The sequence below is a fragment of the Gymnogyps californianus genome, chromosome 20 (assembly GCF_018139145.2).
Source record: "Gymnogyps californianus isolate 813 chromosome 20, ASM1813914v2, whole genome shotgun sequence".
Taxonomy (NCBI): Eukaryota; Metazoa; Chordata; class Aves; order Accipitriformes; family Cathartidae; genus Gymnogyps; species Gymnogyps californianus.
The window spans coordinates 7,205,518-7,230,413 of NC_059490.1; the positions used below are offsets into that span (position 1 = coordinate 7,205,518).

The 24,896-nt window shown below is 49.5% G+C and overlaps 1 protein-coding gene across 2 annotated transcripts; it reads left to right on the forward strand.

Annotated features, from left to right (window-relative positions):
• The first annotated feature begins 496 nt into the window (after positions 1–496).
• On the forward strand, positions 497–24,503 carry SUPT6H (SPT6 homolog, histone chaperone and transcription elongation factor). 2 transcript variants are annotated; one of them, XM_050908766.1, is made up of 37 exons: positions 497–615; positions 1,112–1,270; positions 1,460–1,530; positions 2,026–2,028; positions 2,188–2,383; positions 3,081–3,165; positions 3,560–3,833; positions 5,103–5,204; positions 5,706–5,822; positions 6,370–6,459; positions 6,947–7,089; positions 7,355–7,506; positions 8,023–8,121; positions 8,294–8,423; positions 8,531–8,681; positions 9,103–9,257; positions 9,856–10,051; positions 10,416–10,555; positions 10,634–10,751; positions 11,398–11,474; positions 11,651–11,786; positions 12,213–12,350; positions 12,681–12,848; positions 13,362–13,489; positions 14,568–14,775; positions 15,244–15,391; positions 15,643–15,785; positions 16,557–16,697; positions 17,789–17,984; positions 18,119–18,357; positions 18,644–18,757; positions 19,260–19,384; positions 19,874–19,986; positions 20,387–20,464; positions 20,553–20,719; positions 22,118–22,305; positions 22,487–24,503. In XM_050908766.1, the coding sequence occupies exons 1-37, from the start codon at positions 507–509 to the stop codon at positions 22,671–22,673; spliced, it is 5,184 nt and encodes a 1,727-aa protein (XP_050764723.1). In that variant the 5' UTR covers positions 497–506; the 3' UTR covers positions 22,674–24,503. The 2 variants fall into 2 exon arrangements, with proteins under 2 accessions (XP_050764723.1, XP_050764721.1); XM_050908764.1 differs by lacking the exon at positions 2,026–2,028.
• Positions 24,504–24,896: the final 393 nt, after the last annotated feature.

Here is a 24,896-nt window from a genome sequence, read left to right on the forward strand (position 1 = left end):
CAGTCAAGGCCCTTTTCAGGGTCGCCCTGGCTTCCTTAACTGAGTGAGGATTAATCATATTAAGATCCTAACTGGTTGGACTGTGTGCCTAACACTGTGCAGCGTCGGTGGCAGCATGGGGTTGCTTTCCTGGCCGTATGGGAGGGTATGGATGGGATGAAGGGCTTTGGCTGAGTGTGCCATTTCAGCTGCAGCCGGGAGCTCGGCTGTGTAACGAATGCTGCTGTGACAGGTCGTGTCCTGCTTGCTGAGACACAAGTTGACAGGAGCTAGCAGCATTTGGCTGCTGGCTTCACTTGCCTAATCTCTGGTGACAGGGATGTCCAGGCAAGGTGGACACTGGGTAATTCAGGGCCTTGATAGAAAATATGAAACCCTCTTGCCTTAGCTGTTTTCTCTCCAAAACCTGGTAGAGGGAAGTGCTTGTGTTTTGCTGGCTCAGCTGATGTGATGGATGTCTCCTCTTTCCCCAGTTCCTGTGGAGCCGTGTGTGAGACGCTGCAGCCATGTCTGACTTCGTAGAAAGTGAAGCGGAGGAGTCGGAGGAGGAGTACAACCAGGACGGGGAGGTTGTGCCCAGAGTAACCAAGAAGTTTGTAGAGGAAGATGAGGATGGTGAGTCTGCCTGTCTGTTCTGAGTTTGCTGAATTATCTATGTGCCTTGCTGCTCTATTTTACATCCCATGACTCTGCAGATGGAGCAGTAACTGTGCTATAATAACATGGCCATCTGTAGTCGATAATCTCAGCTGTTCAAGTGCTTCCCTTCCTCAAAGTGCTTAGGTGGTTTTTATATTTGGCAATACAAAATACACTGCTTCACCCCCGTGGGACTTGCAGTCACGCAATTTGATAGTAAACAGTAAAAGCAGAGGAATTCTCCCAGTGTGACCACTCCACCTGTTCCATCTGCAGAGAGAGCATGAGACCACGAGACAAGAAGTGGGGTTCTGGCACGAGCAGCTGGCTGGGTTCTGTGTCAGTAAAAGTGTTCAGTTAAAACTCTCTGTGTGGATAGTGTGAAGGAAGATGCTGTTTGTGCAGAGCTGAGAAGGAATCTCGGCAGATAACCAATGAGTAAATGTCTAACACTTGCTGCTCTCCACCCCAGATGAGGAAGAGGAGGAGGAGAATCTCGATGATCAAGATGAGCAGGGGAACCTGAAAGGGTTCATTAATGATGATGACGATGAGGAAGAGGAGGAGGAGGAAGAAGCCAGTGACTCTGGAGACTCTGAGGACGATGTTGGCCACAAAAAGAGAAAGCGCAGTAAGTTTTATGATGATTGTTCATAGCAGGCCACAGCGTAATGCTCTCACACTGCCCTGCAAGAGAGCAGAGCTCTCCCTCTGCCCTGGGTGTCTGCATGGGCTGGGGAAGCTATGCCCTTCTCACTGGTTGGTCCATTCCCAGATTAGTAAAGGGAGAGTGTAACTCGTCTCTGCTTTCTTCTCTTAGCTTTTGATGACCGCCTGGAGGATGATGATTTTGACCTCATTGAAGAGAACTTGGGTGTTAAAGTCAAAAGAGTGAGTTGTGTTCCCATGCTGCTGTTAATGGTGTGGTGTGTCTTAGCACGAAGGAGGGTGGGCTTCTGCCTGGAGTGAGCGAGTGGTGCCTCCCGTCTGCTCCTGCCCTCTTGGAAAGGGATGGCTGAGTGCTTGAAGGAAGCAGGATCTTTCCCTGCCCAGGCAACTGGGAACTGGCTTCCTAGAGTTTGCCGAACACTTCCTTCTGATTCCTAAAGTCTGCTGTACTCCTCCCTTCCCACCTCTGCAAGACAGTCTCAGAGGAGCCCATTTTCCAATAACTTTCTCCTGCATGGTGCTAACCTCAAAGTCAGCGCAGGCTATTATGGGCTCTAAAGCTCCTTCCATAACGCTTGCTAGAGACACATCAAGCCAGGCTAACGCTGGTGGTGACGACGTGCAAGCGACAGAGGCCTGGATGCAGCGCGGTCCTCAGCAGGCAGTTCTGTTGTGTACACGCTGTGCCCGGGGAGCACCTGCAGCACGGCTCCCGAGGGGGTGGCTCTTCTCCCCTGTGTGCCTGGGCTGGGCTGGGCTCCATCCTGCTCCCTCTCAGGTGCCTGCAGAGGAAGTGCAGTTCTGGCCTGGCAGAGCCCACGCTGAGCTTGAGTGTCTGTGCCAGGAATTATGCGCGCTAACAAGCTGTTTTGCTTGCAGCAAAAATTCAGGCGTGTGCGAAAAATGTCCGATGACGAGGATGACGAGGAGGAAGACTATGGAAAGGAAGAACATGAGAAGGAAGCCATTGCTGAAGAAATCTTTCAGGATGGTGAAGGCGAGGAAGGAGGGGAGGCTGTTGAAGCTCCTGTTGCTCCTCCAGAAGAGGAAGAGGAGGAGGAGGAAGATGAATCTGGTGAGTATGGATGGTCAGTTACATCCAAAGCTTGTCCTAGGATTAAAGCACAGGAACGAAATTAAGACTTTCTCTGAGCTAGAAGTAACCAAAGGCTGTAGCCCTGTCGTAGTAAAGCTCTTGTTGGTCTGATTAGTACAATCTTTAGAATTAAACATTTCTGGGTGACAGATTTAGTTTGTCTGTCTAAACCGCTTTGTCCAGAAGCAGGCTACCTGTGCTGAGGTGTTGAATGTCTCCTCTAAGCTGCCTCTGAAATGGAAGTGCTTCAAAGGAGGGAAGTCAAGGCACTGTTTAGTACCTAGTAGCACGGCGCATGCCTGCCCTACTTCTCTTCAGCATCAGCCCGTCACCACTGCTAGTACCATACTGAAAGAGTTTTAAGAATTCTTTCTGTCTACTGTCCAAAGCAGCAAGGCCTTTTCTGACTGCGTTTTCAGTGCACTGAGCTGCAGATAGTTGCCAGATGGCTTTGCCTGTGTCTGGAAGTTTGTTTTAGCTTGTTATTGTGGTTCAGGCTCCTGGAATGTCTGAGGTTGGTGTAGGAGATGCTGTGGGTAGCTGGGCAGACTGACAGCCAGTGGCAGCCTAAGTCTGTGGTGGAGGCTTATAGTTGCACTGGCTGAGCTGAGCTTTGTCAGAGGTGCCAGTTGAATATGCAAGTGTACTGACCACTAAATTGCTTCTCGATGTCCAGACATCGATGACTTCATTGTCGACGACGATGGACAACCTCTGAAGAAGCCAAAATGGCGAAAGAAGCTCCCTGGATACACAGATGCGTAAGTATTGATTGGAAATTGACCTGGAGCCTTGAAAACAGTGCTCAGCTTAGTTGATTCTTGCAACTGCAGAGTGATTCAGCTTGTGGTTGGATACCACTGGTCTCTTTCCCCAAAGGAACCTGGTAAATTTAAACATGGAGCTTTTAGTCTGTGATTTCCTAAATGTCTGACTCCTTCCTTTCTCCCCTGGATTTTTTACAGGGATACCAAAACCAGTCCCTTAAGAGAAGTATTTGCATGTAAAGCTCAAAGAGTTATGTACCTATCCATGATTTTTTAGGCTAGGTGCAAAACTAAAGCTTAGACTTAGGTGCTCTGGCCTCCTCTGTGTGGCTAGAAAGATGTTCTGTGAACTGCACCATGGGGCTGAACGATAGTTTTTGCCTTCCAGTGCTTTGCAGGAAGCCCAGGAAATCTTTGGTGTGGACTTCGACTATGATGAGTTTGAGAAGTACAACGAGTACGATGAGGAGATGGAGGAGGAATATGAGTATGAGGATGAAGAAGCTGAAGGGGAGACCCGTGTACGACCCAAAAAGACTGCCAAGAAGCGCGTCAGTCGGCGTAGCATCTTTGAGATGTACGAGCCCAGTGAACTGGAGAGCAGTCACCTCACGGACCAGGACAACGAGATCCGCATGACAGACATGCCCGAGAGGTTCCAGGTGAGGGAAGAGGGTGCTGGTGTGCAGGCAGAAAGCATTTCAGCTCCCACCGAGTACAGCAGGCCTGGGACCTGCAGGCCAGCTTTCTCACCTGGCTGCTGGCTGGATTTTGGCATCCCTTATTCTCTCTTTAAAGATCCCACCTGTCAAATGCATAGGCTAAAACTCTGCTTTCAAACACGTCGGTGACATTGTGAACTGTTCTGGCTGTGCGAGCCCAATTTTAGCACTGGTTGTAGTTTCTCGTTGGCCACTGGGTGCCAGTGTTGCACTCCTGGGAGTGGTGCAGGGCTTGTGCTCTGCTGAGATGTCCTTTATGCTGGATGCTGTTAGTAATCCCATGAGTTGTATCTCTGGGTAGCAAGAGGGAAGCTGCAGTGCCGGAGGTTTGCTAGGGTTTTCTAGCCTACCCGTGTGCCAGCCAACACGTAACTGTTCCATACAAGGTGTTTCTGTAATGCACTTTAATCCAAGCGATGGGGACTTATACTGCTCTCAATGTGGAGTCCTGTTTGTGCTGCTAGGAATCATTCTGGTATCTCATATTTTTGTCTTAATTTTACCCTGTAATCGTGTTTTCCCTGAAAAGTCCATGTTCTTCGATCTCCCGTGAGTGTATGTTAATGTAATTCTGTGCAGAGGCTTGTTACCCTCCTCTGTAAAATGGGATGTCTGAAGCTGCCAGCTTTTCAGAAGGATCTTTTTTCCCATGCCAGCGTGCACAGCACAGGGGGACACTGTGTGTAATGTCTTCTGTTCAGACATTTTGTCGTCTTCATGGATGTCAGTGATGATTAGAGCAGGCCTGAAAGAGAAGTGGCTGGGACTAAATGCCCAGAGAGGGTTTGGAGCTGCTTTATGTTCTGTTATTCTATGGCTGCAGCAAGAAAAGTGATAACAAGGCTAGAACAGGCACAGATAGATTGGAACAGAGGATGTAGCTGCAGAGGGTTTGGGAGTCTGGTAGGAAGTGGAGGTACCCTGACTTGATCATCGTGGAAGATTTCGCACCATTGCAGGCCTTTCCACAAGCCTTTGACAGAATTTTTAGCTGCCTTTATCTAGTGTAAAGCTGATGCATGTTTCCTGTGTGCTCAGAAAATGCAGACGTTGAAGTGCTGCCCTCAGCAAAGCCCTGTGGGTGTGGGAGGTACTGAGACCCCATAAGCAACTGCAGCTCAAAACAATAATTTCCAGGCTTCTTGAAGACATGGTAGCACAAGCCCCGGTGTTGCACATGCCTCTGCTCATCCTGTTGTCTTTTCACAGTTGCGATCCATCCCGGTGAAGAGTGCTGAAGATGATGAGCTGGAGGAAGAAGCTGACTGGATTTACAGGAATGCATTTGCGACACCTACCATCTCCTTGCAGGTAAAGGACTATGCCTGGGACTTCAGTCCTAAGAGGACTTGAAGGTGCTGCAGATTTTCAGCCTGGAGACATTGTTCCAGGAGTCTGCTCAGAGGAATGTGGTGCCCAGTATGCCTTTCTTTCTGGTTTTGAGCGGGTCATTTAACATGCACTTGTCTTCATTTTGCATCCATAAAAGAGGACAAAAAGGAACACAGAGAAGTTGCAAGAATAATTGTCAAGAATGATTGAAAGATCTCTGAGCCACTGTGCACTTAGGGCTAAACTAGTATTAGCCGTGATCTGCTTTTAACCATCAGTTACGTTGGCCAGATGCTGCTTCTCTGTTTTCCTTTAAGCCAGTCAGGGCTAGAATGCTTTTCTGTGGTCTAAAATCAGAGCGTGTAGCTAAGCCTGCATTCCCTGCTAACAAAAGGACCACCGTTTTCCAGCCTTAGCCTGGGCTGGTCTTTTGGGGGTCAGCTCAGGAATACAGTCAACATAATGTGTTTCTCCTTTTAGGAAAGTTCTGACTACCTCGACCGTGGACAAGCCAGCAGCAGCTTCAGCCGCAAGGGGCCGAGCACCATCCAGAAGATTAAAGAAGCCCTGAATTTCATGAGAAATCAACATTTTGAGGTAATTCACGACTCGGCTTCGTTGCCAAGATAAGGTCTGAGTTGCTGTCTCCTTATCCAGACGGGATGAGCAGACGGGCTGCTGGAAGCATTTAGGGCAGCAAACTAGAAGGGGCCGAGATACCATACCTGGTTGCCTCTCCTGTGACAAAATGGTGCTTCATTGGAAAGTGCAGCTCATCTTACGTGAGCTGTGGCAACGCAGGTTTTTAAGGCCTGTTTGATGGGGCTGCTGTCGTTGTATTTCCCCGATCCTGGATAAATTGATGCTAAATGAGGTGGAGGAATTTGAGAGTCTCTTGAGCCTTGCTTGGTCCATTCAGGCTATTCTCTGAGGTGTTGCCTGATGTTGCAGAAGCTTTTTGGTTTATATGGTGTATTCTTCGGTGGAACGGTCTTAAGAGCTGGGGCATGGCTTGGTACGTCTCCCACACTGCTGCCCTATTAGCTTGTTCTCCTACATGGAACAGGAGCATTCTCTGGACGCCTGGCTGCCAGGAACAGCCTGGTCTCCTGCATGGTGGTGATGAGTCTCATTTCTGACCCAGGTCCCATTCATCGCCTTCTACAGAAAGGAATATGTGGAGCCAGAGCTGCACATCAACGACCTGTGGAGGGTCTGGCAGTGGGATGAGAAGGTGAGGAGTGTTTTCACTGCTTGTTATCCCATCAGTATTTAACATGTTTTCCCACCTAGCCTGATACTTTCAGCAGATTTTGCTTTGGCCGTGGAGACCTTGTGTGCTTTTTTTACCCATGTTTTTTTGCATGTTTGCTATCATGTGGTGGTAAAGGGTTATCTGACAAAAGAGGATTCAAAACAGTCCTTCCCCTTTGCTGAGTTCCTTTTGTGTAGTGACCTTTCCTGCAAGGAGTGCAGGTTCCTTCTCTACTATCAGGTAGATCCAAACCTTGATTTATTTTTTTTCTATTAATATAATCCATCTCTGAGATGAGACCTGCCACGTGTGTCACATTTGGACTTGGCTGTGGATGAAGATTTTGATGACTATTTTTATATGACAAACATCCCAAGATCCTGGGAGCCCCTGTTTGGGAAGGGAAGAGTCAGATGTGACACACAGCTATGGTGCATTTCACTGGAAATCTTTGTTCTCATGTTAGTGGACCCAGCTGAAGATCCGCAAGCAGAACCTGACACGTCTGTTTGAGAAGATGCAGGCCTACCAGTATGAACAAATCTCTGCTGACCCAGACAAGCCCTTGGCAGATGGAATAAGGGCCCTGGATACTACTGACATGGAGAGGTATGGTGCCATGACTTTCTTATATTAATTCCAAAACGACTTAAAATGTGCGTTAACTTGCCCAAACAGCACAGGCTCTCTGGCCACTGCAGTGCGTTGACTTTAGCCTCCCCACAAAGCCAGTAATGAGAAATATTTAAAACTCTCTTGGAAGATGAGCCCAGGAGCTCCTTCTGCCTGACCTGTACCAGAGCAGGTTCCTTGAGTGCTCTGACCACGGCTCAGCTGCAAGCAGGGTGTAACATGCTGGCTTTGCATGCCGTAGGCTGAAGGACGTGCAGTCCATGGACGAGCTGAAGGACGTGTATAATCACTTCCTGCTGTACTATGGGCGAGACATCCCCAAGATGCAGAATGCTGCCAAGGCTGCTCGAAAGAAGCAAAAGCGTATCCGAGAGGATGGTGAAGAGGAGGAAGGTTTGTCCCCAGATTTGATAGTCTCCTAATTGTGGGCTGGTTGAAAATCCTGGTTCAAAAGAATAGTAAGAAAGTTTGTTGGAAAGCCCACGTGTTTGCACAGAGCATCTCTGCTGTTCACTTCTGTCTCAGGTTAGTCCCAGGTCTTCCAGGCATCTCTGAAAATTTTTAAAGTTTGCAACACAAGGTGCTGCTTTCCAATGGACTGGATACCGCCCCTCATGGCAGGGGCCAAAGCAAGGATCAGCCACCTTGATGTGTGTTTTAATGTGCAACCCGGAGATATGCTATTAAAACTGCAAAAGAGTGAAACTGAAGAGAAGATAGTGTTTTCAGGGTGTTTTTCTAACCCTGAATAATTTTAAGACTACTGTGACCTTTGAGATGTGTTTGTGGAATTTAGGGACTCTGTTGCACAATGTAGGTTGTGTTTAATCCCTTTGCTGTGCTTCTGACACACTGCAGCTGTCTGGATGCCTCTGTAAAGAGGCCTTGCTAAATGTATCTTTCCCATAGGTGAAGGGGAGGATGCAGAAGATGATGAGCAGAAAGGGCCTGAGCTGAAGCAGGCTTCCCGTCGGGATATGTACACCATCTGTCAAACAGCTGGGCTGGGTAAGGGCTGTGCTCTGTCATGCTGAGCTTGCAGTGGCCTAGCCTGCATGCTCTTCCTGGGTGGTGTGGCTTACCTGTAGAAGGAGGACTGTTAGTTTTGCTCAGTACAAGCTACAGTACCCTTGTCCTCATCGTTTTTGTGGGTTTTTTGTTTTTTTTTTTTTTTTACCAGATGGCCTGGCTAAGAAGTTTGGTCTGACACCTGAGCAGTTTGGAGAGAATCTCCGAGACAGTTACCAGCGTCACGAGACAGAGCAGTTCCCTGCAGAGCCCCTGGAGCTGGCCAAGGATTATGTGTGTAGGTCAGTGGGGGGGGGATCTTCGTGGAGGTTCTGCAGATGTGACACAAGGGAGGGGATCTGGGGGCATTCTCAAGTCCTAAACCTTCATATTGCCTTTTTGCTTTTAGTCAGTTCCCAAGCCCTGAAGCCGTGCTGGAAGGAGCCCGGTACATGGTGGCTTTGCAGATAGCCAGGGAGCCTTTGGTCAGGCAGGTCCTGAGACAGACTTTCCAAGAAAGAGCTAAAATCAACATTTCACCAACTAAAAAGGGGAAGAAGGTAAGGAAGGGAACTCTGACTCCATGGGTTAATTCAGGGAAGGATCTAAATAACATACAAATGCTCATTTTTGCATCTGAAAACTTCTCCCATGTCAGTGGCAACTCTGAATAAGTCTCAGAGCAGCATGTGAGCTCGGCTGTTGCAGAGACCAGCTCAGCAGCATGCTGCATTTTTAGTCTCAGCGTTTCATCAGACCTGATTCTTGCTGTTGAGATGTTGCCTTCAATTATTGGAACAGTCTCTGTTTCTCTGGGACTGGGAACGAATGCCACTGTGTCCTGCTGGGGAAGGAAATGCAGACTGGCAGGCATAGGGGTGAGGGGGTATTGAATAAAAACCATTGTCTGCTACAGTATACAGAAGGGTCTTTCTTCATGAATGCCCTGCATGCATGCTGACTGTCTCTCCTCTCTCCCAGGATATTGATGAAGCCCACTATGCCTATTCCTTTAAATACTTGAAGAACAAGCCTGTGAAGGAGCTGCGAGATGACCAGTTCCTGAAAATGAGCCTGGCAGAGGAGGAGACACTGCTCACTATAGATATCAGCATTGACATGAAAGGAGTGGAGGGGTGAGTCCTCACTGGCTGTGCCATCCATGGCTTGGCAGAGCTCGTTCACCCAGTGCTGCCATGCTGTTAGAGCTCCTCTGTAACCCAAACTGCTCCTGGAAGTCATGGCCTGGTGGTTTCCTGCACCTTAAAGTCAAGCAGCCTCTCAGGGTCTTGCTTTTTTCTTCATCTTAGTGAAAACTTTAGCAGACATCCGTCTTATTCTTTTGAAGGCAAACTCTGAAGCCTTTAGGATTTTTGTGAAAGATGATGCTTGTTTCCTAACCACTCTCACTGTGTGCTCCTTGGTTCCTCCCTGCACATCTGAGGAGCCACGCTGTGCAATATGGGTGTGGTGGAGTGGCTGTGGGCTGCCCCGTCTTGCACTGATCAGGCCTCCCTGTGCTGCCAGCATGGTGTTCAGCTGTGGTCTGTCTAGCAGCATAGCTTTTGCAGCTAAAGGAGTGTTTGATGGGAGGATTGGCTCTTCTCTAAATTTTCCAGGCAGCTCCCTGAATCTGAGGTGCTGCTATTACATCCCTGTGCAGGAATCTGCCAGTGGTGGTGTCAATGCGGGTGTTTGGAGCCCTTCTGTACCGCCTCCTCTCATTTCTTGCAGTTATGGTAGTGACCAGACATACTTTGAGGAAATCAAACAGTTCTATTATCGGGACGAGTTCAGCCACCAGGTGCAAGAGTGGAATCGGCAGCGTACGATGGCCATTGAGCGGTCCCTCAACCAATTCCTCTACGTGCAGATGGCTAAAGAGTTGAAGAACAAGCTGTTGGTGGAGGCCAAGGAGTACGTCCTCAAGGTGAGATGGGAGACGGGTGGGTTTGAGTCAGAGCTGGGGTTACAAATGCTAACAGTCCTGCAGCGTGCTGGGGAGAGCCATACACAGCCATACACCGCGTGCTGACAGGCCATACGCAGGCTCTTGGGGAGGAGGAGGCAGGCAGGGGTCTGAGCCTGGTTCTTTCCCAAAGATGGAGAGAAAAGCAGATATCTCAGTGGGAGGGAAGATGGGCTCCACGGTACTGGAGAGCTGGTCCCAATCCTGGCAGAATATACTGTCTTGCTGCCTTGAGCAGTCCACGATCTTCCCTCCAGAGAAGGGCTATGCCAAAGCACCTGCAGTGGATTTTCTCACTCCTCTCTGCCCTTCTCTGTTCTACCAGGCTTGCAGCCGGAAACTGTACAACTGGCTAAAAGTAGCTTCATACCGTCCCGATCAGCAAGTGGAGGAAGATGATGATTTCATGGATGAAAACCAAGGGAAGGGGATTCGGGTGCTAGGCATTGCGTTTTCCTCAGCCAGGTAGGAGGAAAGGAATTACCTCTGGATCCATGTAGAGCTTTAGCAGTCCTCCGTGTCTGAGTGATCTCTGTTTTGCAGGGACCACCCCGTGTTTTGTGCCCTTGTTAATGGAGAGGGTGAGGTTACAGACTTCCTCCGACTGCCGCATTTCACGAAGAGAAGGAATGCCTGGCGTGAAGAAGAGAGGGAAAAGAAGGTGAGCCTTGGTGCAGCTATTGTTGAGATGAATGTCTGCACATTGCTTCTGGTACCATGCGATCCACTGTGGGCTGGAGAGGAATAGTCAGTCTGAAGACAGCTCAAGCCTTGTCACTCTTGCATGCAAGAATACTGCATTTTTCCCACCCTGTAATTATTCTGGCAGAACATTTGCTTCCAGTTAGATTCCAATTCATCTCTTCTGCTCCTCTTACGGGAAGCGGCAGGGCTTTGCCATTCCTGAGTTCTGCTGGTTGGGGGTTTGTGAGCTTCTGTGGTCACAGCTACAGAATTTTTCTCCCCTTTCCCTGATCACATTAGAATAGCGAGAGGCTGTGGGACCTACTGGAGCTTGGGACAGGCTTTTGACTTCCATTCCCTACTTGCACTGATTTCCTGTAACACCGGAGCATGCTGCCATCAGTCTTTCCTCTGCAGAGCTTTCCTGTTTGTCCTTACAGTGCTTAGGAGCTACAAGGCCGACCTGTGGAAAAGACGTTTAGCCATGTTCATATTGTGGTGGCAGATCAGGGTGGCAGTGGGGGAGGATTTGCCCTGTGAAATAGGAACCCAGGACTGGTAGCTAGCTCAGTACAGAAACCCTCTAGCTTTTCTCCTCTGACCTGTCTCGCTTTCCTTTCCAGGCCCAGGATATTGAAACCTTGAAAAAATTCCTCCTGAACAAGAAGCCTCATGTGGTGACAATTGCAGGCGAGAACAGGTCAGTCTTTGTGTTCCTTCCACTTCCCAGTCTCTTTGCAGTCCTTTCCTCATGCCTGTCCACGTTTCACTGTTTCTGTCTGTGATGTGAGGTAACCTGTTGGGGTTATGTCCCGAAGTGATTCCAGGACCCAGCTTTGCGCTCTCCCCTCAATCCCCTGGGCTGTCTCTCCCTAGGGATGCTCAGATGCTGATGGAGGATGTAAAGAGAATTGTTCATGAGCTGGATCAAGGGCAGCAGCTGTCCTCTATCGGAGTGGAGCTGGTGGACAATGAACTGGCCATCCTCTACATGAACAGCAAGAAGTCTGAGGTGAAGCTTCTGTTATTCCAGCTATCCCTTAGTCTGGCGCTCATTCATGCTGTCTCACCCTCCATTTGTTGTGCTGGCCCTGCCTTGTGTCATCCACTGCCTCATGTGATCCATCTAGACAGTGACGTACTGATCTCTGGATCAAGGCAAAACATCTTATGTAGGCTTCCCTGAAGAGATCAGCACCAGCAGATGTACAGAGTAGATATTGATGTAGTCTGAAATGAATCTTGCTCAGCTGAGTGAATGAGGTTGTTTCATTCCTAGTTGCAGTGGAGCTCCTGGGAGCCTTTGACCTCAGCTCTCTTTGCCCTGAGCACCAAATGCTTCCCTTGTTCCAATCCCTGTCTGATGTGTCTTTGCTACTTGTGCTACAAAGTGTGAAAACGCCGCCAGGGTTTTCCCTGATTCTCTGGCCTCTTGCAGAATGAGTTCCGGGATTACCCACCTCTGCTGCGTCAAGCCGTCTCCCTTGCTCGCCGCATTCAGGACCCCCTCATAGAGTTTGCCCAGGTCTGCAGCTCCGATGAGGATATTCTCTGCCTGAAACTCCACCCTCTGCAGGTAACTTTTCCTTGTGAGATCCTTGGGCAAGGAAGATCCTTCTCTGCAAGAGAAAGTGGCCTGGGAGGCCTGGGACAGTTTGCTGTCAAAGAAAAGTATTCCAAGTTGAACTGGTGCAAGTTCTGCCTGTTCTATGCTATATTCAGGCTACACGGCACCTTTTTTTTGCCTCCTTTAGCTCATCTGCCTCCTGCCTTTAGGCTGTTCTCGGGGTAACTCTGAGGCGCAGTACAGCTCCTGAGAGCCAGTGTGTTATGTTTGGCTCAGCTTGCTTGTGGCAAAGTGTTGCACGCATCTCTGTGCGAGGCTAACGCCTCTCCTTTCTGTCAGGAGCACGTGGTGAAGGAGGAACTGCTGAATGCACTCTACTGCGAATTCATAAACCGTGTGAACGAGGTGGGAGTGGATGTCAATCGGGCGATTGCTCACCCTCACAGCCAGGCTTTGCTGCAGTATGTGTGTGGCCTGGGACCACGCAAAGGCACTCATCTGCTAAAGGTAAGGAGGCTTCTGTCCCTGCCTGCAAAAACAATGCATCACCAATAATGTGCGAGTTGGCCTGATGGCAGTGCTGTTCCGAGCTGAGTCAGCGTCCTGTGTGCCAGATGCAGCTGACAGCTCCGTTGACATGTGGTTTAGTATGTGTTATCTCACTGCGCCTAACCCCGAAGCTCTGCATGGATAGACCCAAGCAACTCAGCAGATCTGTCAATCCTAGCTAGCTCCTGAACCCACAGGAACGGATGCACTGTTACAGTATCAAGACGCCTCCGTACTGTAGAAAACACAAGGCAAAAAGCCAACGCTTTTCCTGAGAGTTGGAGCTGTTCCATGTGGAGTCATCTCCTTTCATACAACGTTGAGACACAGGCAGGGAGCAACAATTTATGAGTTGTGATAGGCTTATGTCAGGTGCTTTGAACACTGCAGCGTCCAGTGTGAGTCCTCTGTTTTTCCTGGAGAACCCTTGTGTTTGAATAGCAAGGTTTATACTATTACCTCTCTCTCCAGATCTTAAAACAAAACAACACACGTCTGGAGAACAGGACCCAGCTGGTTACGATGTGTCACATGGGACCCAAGGTGTTTATCAACTGTGCTGGCTTCATCAAAATTGACACGGCATCGCTGGGCGATAGGTGGGTATTGGGTTGCATTCCATGTCATACAGGGTGCGGAGTTAGCATGAGTGACAGGCTGATGCAATCTTGTTCCATGGAGTCCGTGTTCCCAGGAGTTTCTGTGTGGCCCCTCTGATCACTGGCCAAGTTCAGCTATTGCTGGTTATTAATCTCATTCTTAAGGGTAGCTAAACTTGCACAGCAGTGTAAGCTGCAGAACATTAATTCTATAGCTTGCTATGGTTTGAAAGACCCTTTGTGGTCAAGAGGAACTAAACTAAAAACAGTTGTTCCCTAACGTGGTCATCATGCACGTCCATCAGTAACCCATGTGCAGTTTTGCTTAGTTTCTGCCTGGTCCTACCAACAGTATTTTATTTTTCTGAAGTTTCAAACTTGAGGAATAACTTGGCAGTTTAACTTCCTCTTAAACTAGTAGCAATACTGGGAAGTTTGTAGAGCATTAGGTTACTGGTAACTAAACAAGAGATAGGTGTTTGGAGGACAGCAGTAACCTAGTTTCTAAATCTGAGACTGACTGCTTTGCACAGAAGGATCACTTGTTGGAAACGTGCTTTCTCTAGGGCTGGCACAGTATCCTTTTTGCCTTTAAAAAGCAGTCAGAGAAAGGACACCTGGCTGAATCCTTGCCGCGCTAGGTCCTTGGTTCTTGCAGGATGCAAGTCCCAGAGATGCAGGGGGCAAAGTGTAGCCTCATCCAAACAGCTAGACGCAGATGGCTGCACTGCCGGTTGGCAACGCTTAACTTGTATGAGGAGAGAAACTGTAGAGAGCTGTGTGCTCATAGAGCAGCTGTAGTACACAGAGTGGTCAAATCTACCTAGCATCCAAAATGCCTGGGTGTATCTTTGCAGTGCAGGAGTTGCAGACTGGAATTCATCATGTCTTGCCTTGGCTCCCATTGATTTAGCAATGAAGAATTCATCGTGTCCTTTGTAGTTTGTTCCATGGAGGGCAGCGGTGGCAAAGCAGCCACGCAGCCAGTAGTGGTGCTCAACATTATTATTGAGCTGAAGGAGGTGAGTCTGGAACCCTGCAGAGTCCTTATCTGAACGTTGCTTTGGTTTTATTTTAGTACCGATTCCTACATCGAAGTCCTAGATGGGTCTAGGGTCCATCCTGAAACCTATGAATGGGCAAGAAAAATGGCAGTGGATGCCTTAGAATACGATGAGTCGGCAGAGGACGCTAATCCCGCAGGAGCTCTAGAGGAGATCTTGGAAAACCCCGAGCGTCTGAAAGACCTGGATCTCGATGCCTTTGCTGAAGAACTGGAAAGACAGGTGTGCTGGGGGTTCCTGGTGCTGAGAAACAGAAGCTCTGCTGTCCAGCTCAGTTTCTTATGTTTTATAGCTGGTGACCCTTATCCTTTTTAGGAGCTGAGCATTTAGCTGTTGCCGTTGTAAAATGTATAAACAGCCATGATGAGTATTCAGTGTCTGACAATGGCATGTAGTAAATGCTTACAGAAAGTACACTTGGGGCAGAGGGAGGAAGGAGGCAGGAGACAGTAATTAGACTGTTTAAGCTGTTCTCCCTGAAATTATCTAACTTTTTTCTGAATGTATTGGTACTTTTGACCTCCTCAACATCCTGTGACTGAATTCCACAGTTTGATGGTACCCTGTGCATTCCTCTCTTTTAAATTTGCTGTTTGATAAGTTCCTTGAGTTCTTTCATAACTTATACTGGATTCCCTACTCACCTCCTTCCTGCTGCTCATGGCTTTATAACCTTTGAATACCACACAGGGCTACGGTGACAAGCATATCACTTTATATGACATTCGAGCAGAACTAAGCTGCAGGTACAAGGACCTGAGAACCCCATACCGTTCTCCAAACACAGAAGAGGTCTTCAATATGCTGACCAAAGAAACTCCGGAGACTTTTTATATAGGTACATCCCTGGTTTCTGTCATCATAAGTGGACACATACACTTAGGATGTGTAAAGGTGGGGCAGAGGGATCTTGGTGAGCGTGATGTTGGGACGGTGCTGTGGTTGCATGTATGTGAAGCAGCTTTTCAAGTACCTGGGTAGTTTCCTAACACCTTCATGCACAACTACCTTAGATCAAGGGAACTGTCTGGCCCTCCAGTTGGCTTTCAGTTTTTCATTCTTTCCTTCTCCTCTCCCATCACACCACAGGTAAAATGATCATCTGCAACGTGACTGGGATAGCCCACAGGCGGCCGCAAGGAGAAAGCTACGACCAGGCAATACGGAACGATGAAACTGGCCTTTGGCAGTGTCCTTTCTGTCAGCAGGATAACTTTCCAGAGCTCAGCGAGGTGAGGCTGCTTCTCCTAATGGGCCTGCCTTTGTCAGGAGTCTGCTATCGGCAGGCTTGCGTGTTTTGTAGGGTTCTTGGGAGACAAGGTCTCAGAGCCAAGATTATGTCTGCAGTGCCCCAGGATCCCAACCTGAATGTGGCCTTTGGCTGCAAATATAATCTGTTCCACTTTTGACTAATTGCTTCAGTATAGATTTGACGGGTCCTTTATGGCTACATTATGGATTTTAGTGAACTGGGCTAGGAGTGAAATGGACCTGGGGCTAAGCTCACCAGTTCTTTGCAGATACATAAAGCAGGCTTGTTTGTGGTCTAGGATTGTGTTTTACGCAGAGAAACTGCCCGTGACACTGAGAACAGAAGGTTGTTCTGCCACCTTCTCAATTTTAAGAACTTATCTGGACTCCCTGCTGCTTAATGCAGCTGTACTTTAGGTCTCTTCTAAACACCGCTGAATTCCAGCCTTGGTAATCCGTGACTTTAAAACCCTATAGCGTTCATTAGAAACCAGCCCTAGCTGCAGGCTTGTGTTCAGGGTCTAAAAATGTTCTGACCTTCCTGGTTGCAAAGCCCCATAAGCTGAGCAGAACCGAAATAGGAAGATTGCATTACTGAGTAGCATTCATTGAAGTCCTCTGTCCCCTGCCCTTCCACATGTCTCTGCTGGCTGCATCAGTTTGCTGACACAGCTTTTAGGCTTGTTTGAGTGTGAGCTGCCAGGGCTATTTTGTTTCCATGCTGAATGACTTTTACTTTTGCCTTGCTCAAGGTTTGGAACCACTTTGACAGCGGTTCCTGCCCGGGTCAGGCCATTGGAGTGAAGACACGTCTGGATAATGGTGTCGCTGGCTTCATCCCAACAAAATTTCTTAGTGATAAGGTGGTCAAGCGGCCAGAAGAAAGGGTGAAGGTATGAAAGCAGTGGATTTTCACATATCCAGCAAGGGCTGGAAGAGCCTGGAGCCAATACCAAAGATTCAGAGTTTGGTTAATTACACTGTTCCCTAAATGACTTTTCAAACCTTATTTTCATTTAAGGACTTTAAATCAGCAACAAGTTCGGGTTCTGGTTAGTGTCCTTCTCCCACAGTGCAAATCTCTCTTGGCAGCTGGTGGGGACCATGTTAATCAGTTAACATGTTGCACTGCGGGAGGATTTATTATAGTCTGGCTAAAGTCTGGGTTTAGGAGACCAGAAGGCATTCTAATGCAGAGCTGCCCTTTGTTTCTGGCTTTCTAAAGAGTTCACAGAACTGCTGTTAGATATGCAAGGGTCACTTTCCCCCTCTCATAGCTTTTTCTTCTGTCTCAATTCATTTGTGGAGGTCATCAGAGTTACTGGTCTTGCTCAGGACAGGGATTGGGGTTCTGAAAGAAGCAGGAACACATATTTTTATCACATGATAAAATAGAGGTTTAACATCTTTGCTGTCTTTTGGGGTCCCCCTGACAGTCCATGCAGGTGATGGATAATCCTGTAAGCTCAGACATCTCTTAGCGTTTCTTTAAAGAGTTGTTAACTTCAGCACGGTTAACTGGACTAAGACATTGCAGTTTTTGTGGTGGTATTTTCTGTTTCCCATTTTGTTAGAGCCGTCCTTTGGGTGTCGTCCACTCTGTTTCTTAACAGACTTAACTGCCTTCTTGCACATCTTGAAGTCCAATTTTGCTGCTCCCATTGTTAAAGATATGTAAAAAACTTAATTGTCCTCAGCCTCCAGACATGCAGTTTTCTGTGTGGTGTGGGGCATAGGTAGTAGACATGCTGGAGAACTGCCCATTTTTCCTTTAATCTGTTTTGATTCTAGTCATCTTGGGGATCAGTTGATTTTTCGGTTCGTATGGAAGGATCACTTTTAAAGGTTGTATCAGTCTGAAGTAGGCGAGGTAATTTGTACCTCCTTATTGGCAGCGTGACCCCACACAGATTGCTCTGTAGCACGGGGAGGCTGGCGTATCGGCCAAACCTGCTGATCAGCTTTGCCTGCCCCTCTCCTGTAGGTGGGAATGACCGTTCACTGCAGGATTATGAAGATCGACATTGAGAAGTTCAGTGCAGACCTGACCTGCAGGACCTCAGACCTGATGGATAAGAACAACGAGTGGAAACTGCCTAAAGACACCTACTACGACTTTGACTCTGAGGCAGCAGATCACAAACAGGAAGAAGACCTGAAAAGAAAGCAGCAGCGGACAAGTGAGTGTCTAATTTTTCTCCCCCTCATAATGCCAGCCTTCCCAGGGTGCTTCAGGAGAATAAGCACAATTACACATATATTTGCAATAGAGCAGTTCCTCTTGGAAGCCTAAACACTCCGCTTTGTCCCCTAGCTTACATCAAGAGAGTAATTGCTCACCCATCATTCCACAACATTAGCTTCAAGCAAGCCGAGAAGATGATGGAGACCATGGACCAAGGGGATGTGATTATTCGGCCGAGTAGCAAAGGGGAGAACCACCTGACTGTCACCTGGAAGGTGAACGATGGGATTTACCAGCACGTGGATGTCCGAGAAGAGGGCAAGGAGAATGCCTTCAGCTTGGGCTCCACGCTTTGGATTAACACAGAGGTAAGAGCCCTGCAGAGCATGCCTGGGAAGGAGTTGGTGGGGAAGAAGTACCACCTATTTGGCAGGGACTGGTTGGCACAGCCTTTCTGTCCTTGCAGCTGCTTTCAGACTGTTGGAGAGTAACTTCCATTGCAGTTCTCCAGATTCTTAGACAATACTCAGCTTCCCCGCGCCTCCCCAAAGCATCCAGCCTTGCTGTGCAGAATATATCACGGAGAGCTGTATACTAGAATAAGAGTTCCTCAACATGCATCCTAAATACCTCTTTAAATGTGTTTGTTCAAAGGAGTTTGAAGACCTGGATGAAATTGTTGCTCGCTACGTCCAGCCAATGGCTTCTTTTGCCAGAGACCTGTTGAATCACAAATACTACCAGGACTGCAACGGTGGAGACAAGAAGGTAAGCCTGTCCCAGGATGTGGTAGCTTCCATAGGAGATATAGGAGCACTACATAAATTTCTTTGTCTCAGAGTAGGTCTTAAACTCTTTGTGTCTGGCATGAGCTGCTGCTGGAGTGAGCTCTCTGATCTTCCTCTTGTCGCTTGGGGCTTGGCAGTCACTTTCCGGCTGTAGGTCTCAGGGGATTCTGTCTGGGAGCAGTGGAGTTAGGAGAGCAATGGGAGTATGGTGTGCTACAGCGGTCTGCCAGAGCAGCAAAGGGTTCCCCTGTCAGCAAATATCACTGAAAGGAGAGTAATTGGCTTTCTGTGACCTGGTGACATTTGTGCACCACCCCTGTGCAGGAACGGTGCGGTTGATGGTCCTTGTTGGATTGCTAGCATTGGGGCTGGGGGGGAAAAGGCCTGACCACAGCATGGAGGGAGATACCCATAGGCTCTGTGTGTTGCTGAAAATGTAGGCTCTCCTTGAGCATTTCTCTTCTTTCTCTCTCTCTAATTAGAAGCTGGAAGAGCTGCTGATAAAGACCAAGAAAGAGAAGCCAACATTTATTCCCTACTTTATTAGTGCCTGTAAAGATCTACCTGGCAAATTCCTCTTGGGATATCAGCCTCGAGGCAAACCAAGGTAAGGGAGAGGCAAGCCCAGCATCTGCAGCTGAGTACTGCCAGTACCACACCTCAGCTTACTGCTGCCAGTTTTTCTTCCAGTTCTGTCAGTATCCCTGTAACTCATGCCTCGCCTTACCCAGGGTTTGGCCTCCTGACAGTAGAGGACCCATGTCTAGCAGTAAACCTCACCCGGGAGACTGCTGTGTTTCTAAGCAGCTGGCTGTTACAAGCAGTACTGCCCTGTGCAGGGCGTGTCACGGGAGTACAGGCAGTGATTGATAGATTTTGCATGAAAGGCATGGTATTTTGGAGCAGTTGTTTGAAAACAGTGAAAGTGTCTTGGGTAGGTCTATCTGTTCATTATGAGTACAGCCATCGCCTGAGTTTGTAGGCCGTGCCTGTTCTGACTGTGACCTGGTAGTGTGAGGGTGCTGTACAGTGGCAGGTATGGCTCTGAAGCAGCCTGTGATCTCTTGTGCTCTCCTGCATTCGCTGCTCCTCACAGGATAGAGTATGTGACAGTGACGCCAGAAGGATTCCGCTACCGGGGCCAGGTCTTCCCTACCGTGAATGGACTTTTCCGATGGTTTAAGGATCATTATCAGGACCCTGTTCCAGGTGAGCACCCCAAAACTTGAGTGCCTCAGCTGTTTGTTTCCTGGGTGTCACAGAATAGGGACCGTTATTAAAGGACAATTTCATGTTCTTTGTCCCTGAAATGTGTCCTGGGATTTTCTATATGTGGGAGGTCTCAAAGCAACTCTCAAGTGTTTGGCTTCCATGGACCCACTGAGAGCTCTCCTGAGAGTTAATCTTTCAGCCAAGTGGGCCATGCAGCAAAGGCTGGGCTTGTCCCTTTCCTCTCCCTTAGCCTCCCCCACCATACGATCATTCCCTGGTCACATAGCATCTTGCCAGTACAAGTGTTGCCTGCATTTTTTCAAATCCTGAGTTTCAGGCCGATAGCTGCTCTTCTAGGAGAACTAATCTATCTCTCTTTGGTTTATATTTTATACAGGTATTACCCCCAGCAGTAGCAGTCGGACCAGGACTCCAGCCTCCATTAACGCTACTCCAGCTAACATTAACCTGGCAGGTCAGTGCAGGCCTTTCCTGGTTGGAATTGGGATGCGAACTCCTTCTCCAGGCTCCGCTTTGTCTAACGTGATGGGTCTTTCTTGCAGACCTGACCCGTGCAGTGAACGCTCTACCGCAGAACATGACCTCCCAGATGTTCAGTGCCATCGCTGCCGTGACAGGCCAGGGACAGAACCCAAATGCCACCCCTGCGCAGTGGGCATCCAGTCAGTACGGCTATGGAGGCAGTGGAGGCGGCAGCAGCGCGTACCATGTAGGTGTCACTTGAGTTTTGAGAGGAGGTGCTGCATGGCTTCTCTTTGCTGCTGGAAACCATCCCATGGGGGCTCCACTGGGAGCCTAAGGGGTTACTCATTGCCTGGGATCATCCAGTCCTATTTGTGTACCCGTGGTGCTGCACAAGGGAGCCTGGCTGGATTCTTGGACCGGGTTTCTTCTTGCCTCCTGTGCGTGAGGACATGAGGCGTGTAATACAGCCCTGCTCTGGGAAGAGTTGAAGCAAGTAGCAAATCGGTCTGGCCCCCAAGGAATGTGGCAGGGTGGAGAGGCAGGATCCAGCGGTGAGGGCGCACAACCTTCTGATTGTGCCCCTGAATTGGCAACGTGAGCTGCCAGTGGAAGAGATTAGCTGTGAAACTATGCGCTGAGTTTGCAGGGCTTTTCAGCTCAGCGTGCTAATCTCCGAGCCGCACCGGCAGGCGAACACCTCAGCCTGACCGAACACCCAGAGGCTTTGCAGGGAATGAGATGGAATTGGACAGTTTGGGCTCACGCTGAAGCCTTTCCTCATGTGTGCTGGTGCCTACCTCCTCCCAGCCGCTGCTGCCAGCTCCCCAGCTGACACCGAAGCGAAATCCAGCTGCGGAAGGACTGAGGTGCCTGGGTACAAAAAACACACCCAGCTGTTAGAGAGATCTGATGAAGAGGTGCTGCAAGACAAGGCTTGCAGGGAGGAGTGATCCTCTTTTGGACCACCTTGGGAGGCTTTCATGGAGTTTGGCACAGTAAATACTGAGCTGGGGATAGGCAGGGACTGTGGATAACCCAATGTATTAATCATCAAGACAATCTGAAGGAAAAGGGAGGTGAACACCAGGAGGCAAAGAGACTAAGCGCTCCATTTGACAAACAGTGAGCCAGCCAGCTTGGGATGTGGGAGGGAGCCATCTTGGGAGCTGCTGTGCCTTCTCTGCAGCCCACAGGGGAAGAATTCTTCTGTTCTTCATGCCCACTGCAGGACGTCATTTCTGCTAGCTTGCCCCGAGTGTCTCTTGTGCCCATCTCTTGTGGCCCTTACCTTTGCTTGGCTTAAGCATCTCCCCTTGTACCCTGTGTGGGGTGAACCAGGAAGGCAGGCTGTGGTGGCCCTGCTGGCCCAGCCTGGGTGGGCGATCGGGCGCTCTCAGGGGAACAAATGTCCTGTGCTCAGCAGGGTGTTGCTCCTCCTGCCCTGCAGCCCCCCGTTCCCTGGGCAATGGTCAGTGCAAACCTCTCCTTGCCCATATGAGGGGCTCCAGCAGGGCTGGGAGCGTGCAGCAAGGGCGTGCACCAGCCTCCTGGGCGAGCAGGGCGATGCAGAGCGTGCCAGACCCCTGCCCCGCAGCCTAGCAGGGTTTCCCCTCTGTCCCCTAACAGTATCTGCTCTCTGCAGGTCTTCACAACTCCAGCACAGCAACCGGTGGCCACCCCTCTGATGACCCCCAGTTACTCCTACACTACCCCCAGCCAGCCGATTACAACGCCCCAGTACCAGCTCCAGGCCAACACCACGCCCCAGTCCACCCAGTCCCAGACACAGTCGCAGCCATCATCCAGCTCCAGGCAGAGGCAGCAGCCAAAGTGAGTGGCTCCGGCACCGGGCGCACATATCCGTCTGTGTCCCGTCTTGATTGCTTTTGTTGATTTTTGTGGAACCAGCGTGGTGGGATTACATTGCACTTTCCTGCGTGGGACCTTTGGGGAGGGAGGGCAGGGAAGCTCTCCCGCTAGCGTGTCTCACCTTCTGCCCGTGTCGTTGCAGGACCAACAGTCACGCCGCGATCGACTGGGGGAAGATGGCCGAGCAGTGGCTCCAGGAGAAGGAGGCTGAACGGAGGAAACAGAAGCAGAGGTTGACTCCTCGCCCATCTCCCAGCCCCATGATCGAGAGCACGCCCATGTCCATCGCTGGGGACGCCACGCCGCTGCTGGATGAGATGGATCGATAGGCCATGCTGGACCTGACCCGTAACCTCCGCTCTCTTCTCTAGGAAGGGGAAGGGAGAGTGAACAGTTGAAAACAACTTCCCTTCCCTTAGCCACATAACTCCTGTTTTATACGTCGTGAGATGGTGGGAAATGACTCTTGGTGACATGCACCTGAGCAAATGAATAGACTTGGCAGGGCTGGTCTAAATATATATACTATATACATAAATATATCATAGGAAGGGACGCTGCGGCGGCCTCTGCGTTCCAGGCCTTGGTTCACCACTTTGGAAGCTCAGCAAAGTAATTATGAGGTCAAACGAGTCTGTCCTTGTTACGTGCACAGCACTCTGCTTTCACCGCAAAGACTAGGAAGCAAACGTAGCTGAAAGTGCAGACCATCGGCCTGGAGTGAGCCTTGTTTCATTTGGATTCTCCCAAACCCTGACTGTCCTCTCTCCTTGTCCTGAGAGCACAAAGCAAAGTCATGGGGGTTGTGACAAGCAAACCGGAGTTCTCAAAAAGCTTCTGTTGTTGTTTGCTCCGTGTTTTCGTGTGTAACAGGCTCTGCGGAGCCTGTGCCAACCCCCAGCTGTGTTCGTAGGGGTCTAGCACAGCAGCTCTGGGGCTCGGGGTCTTGCCGGAGGGAAATGCAGCTGTCGTACCAAAGGCTTGCTCTCCTCTCTGGCTTCTTTTGGAACAATATTTATTTAGTTTTGACTATTTTTTTTTTTTTTAATCAGACTGCAAAGCAAAACGCCAGCCAACGGCAGCTTTCCCGAGCGCGGGACAGACACGTGGGCAAAAACGCTGCAAAAGCAGCCGCTCCTATGGTGGAGAAACACGAAGCAGCTGGGAGTGCATGGCATCCTCCTCCGTATCCGCTTAACCCTGCCTAGTTGTAACCAAGAGGGGTGAATAGTGTTTCTACCGAATGCTAGTTGAGAGGTTTTCTGCCTGCACCCTGTGCTGCCTGCCTGCCCTCTCCTCTTAGCAGTGGATTTGCTTAGAAGCAGAGTTCAGTGGTGGAAGTCGATGCTCCTTCTTCCTTTGTTGCTTGGAGTTGCCCTCTGTGTGCTGAAACTTTCACAGAGAAGCTGATTTCTGTTGAGCTGATAAAGAATAATGTTTTGTTTTGAATGCATCGTATAGAGACATCACGCCGGCAGCCGGGGCACCTCCCAGAGGCCCACGTCTCTGGCTGGGAGAGGTACAGGGGGGCAGATAACGCAGATAACTTCGGTCATGTCGGAAACAACCCACTGCGGTATTGCAGAGCGACTGCCAGCGCTGAGAGCCATTTCTGAACTGGAAAGTTCCTGCTGCACACACTTTCCTCTCTCCTGCTTTGTTAGTAGGGATTTTCTATGGAAGCAGAGCCTTTGTTCCTTCCAAGTGCTCCTGGTTAGCCTCCTCTCGCTAGGAAATGAGCAAGAACAGCAGATCTTAAGAAACAAAGGTCTTTTTTGCATGTAAATGCTCCTGAAGAATGGCAGCAACCCGGGAGACAAAGCAAAGCTGTTTCCACAGAGCAATACAGGTCCTGGCTTCGTCACCATCTCCTCAGCAGTACTGGGGGGCTGACACAGTCCTGTTCCTCCCCTGCAATCGCGCGGGCCGGGCCGGAGGACCGTGCGCCGGGGCCGTAGGTTGCAGGTGTACCAACCTTATGTTATTTTTTTATTTTATCAAAATCTGTATGATGGGAATTTGACTGGGAGCAGCTCCTTACCAGGGATGTGTCGGACCCGTACGGAGAGGGGCTAGTTGTGCGTTGTCGGCTCCTTTTTGGCTCTCTCTGTTTTTAGTTTTCCCTTACCGTCAATAAAAATTCTACTTTTGGGAAGCTGCCCGCATGCCACATGTCTGTGCTTCCTGTGGTGACCCTGTGGTTGCCGCAAGGACTTTGCACCCATTAGCAGTGCTCGAGAGGGTGCGATGCCTCGCTACAACCTTGGTATTTCCCCCCTGGGCTCTTGTGATCCGCTTATTTCGGGGAATTGGGATTGCACTGCACGCTCCTCTGGGAACAGTGGGGTTTGCACGGGGCAGCTCTGCTCTCCTGGCCTCGGTGCTATCTGATCTCCCAGGGCTGTGTTGTGGCAAAACAGGAGACTCCTGTCTCTCCAGCTTTTTCCGACTCTGGAATTTGGTGCTGGTGTGGAAAGATCTTTCCACCGGCCTCACTGGGTAGGAGAGGGGCCGCCGTGCCTAGCCACGCTCCTCGCTCGGAAGCACGTTCC

Bases quoted from the DNA above. Each gene is read 5' to 3' on its own strand.
- SUPT6H (XM_050908766.1), top strand. From the start codon at position 507: ATGTCTGACTTCGTAGAAAGTGAAGCGGAGGAGTCGGAGGAGGAGTAC. The intron at 2,384-3,080 runs GTGAGTATGGAT...CTCGATGTCCAG, and splicing joins GGAGGAGGAAGATGAATCTG to ACATCGATGACTTCATTGTC. The intron at 8,122-8,293 runs GTAAGGGCTGTG...TTTTTTTACCAG, and splicing joins CTGTCAAACAGCTGGGCTGG to ATGGCCTGGCTAAGAAGTTT.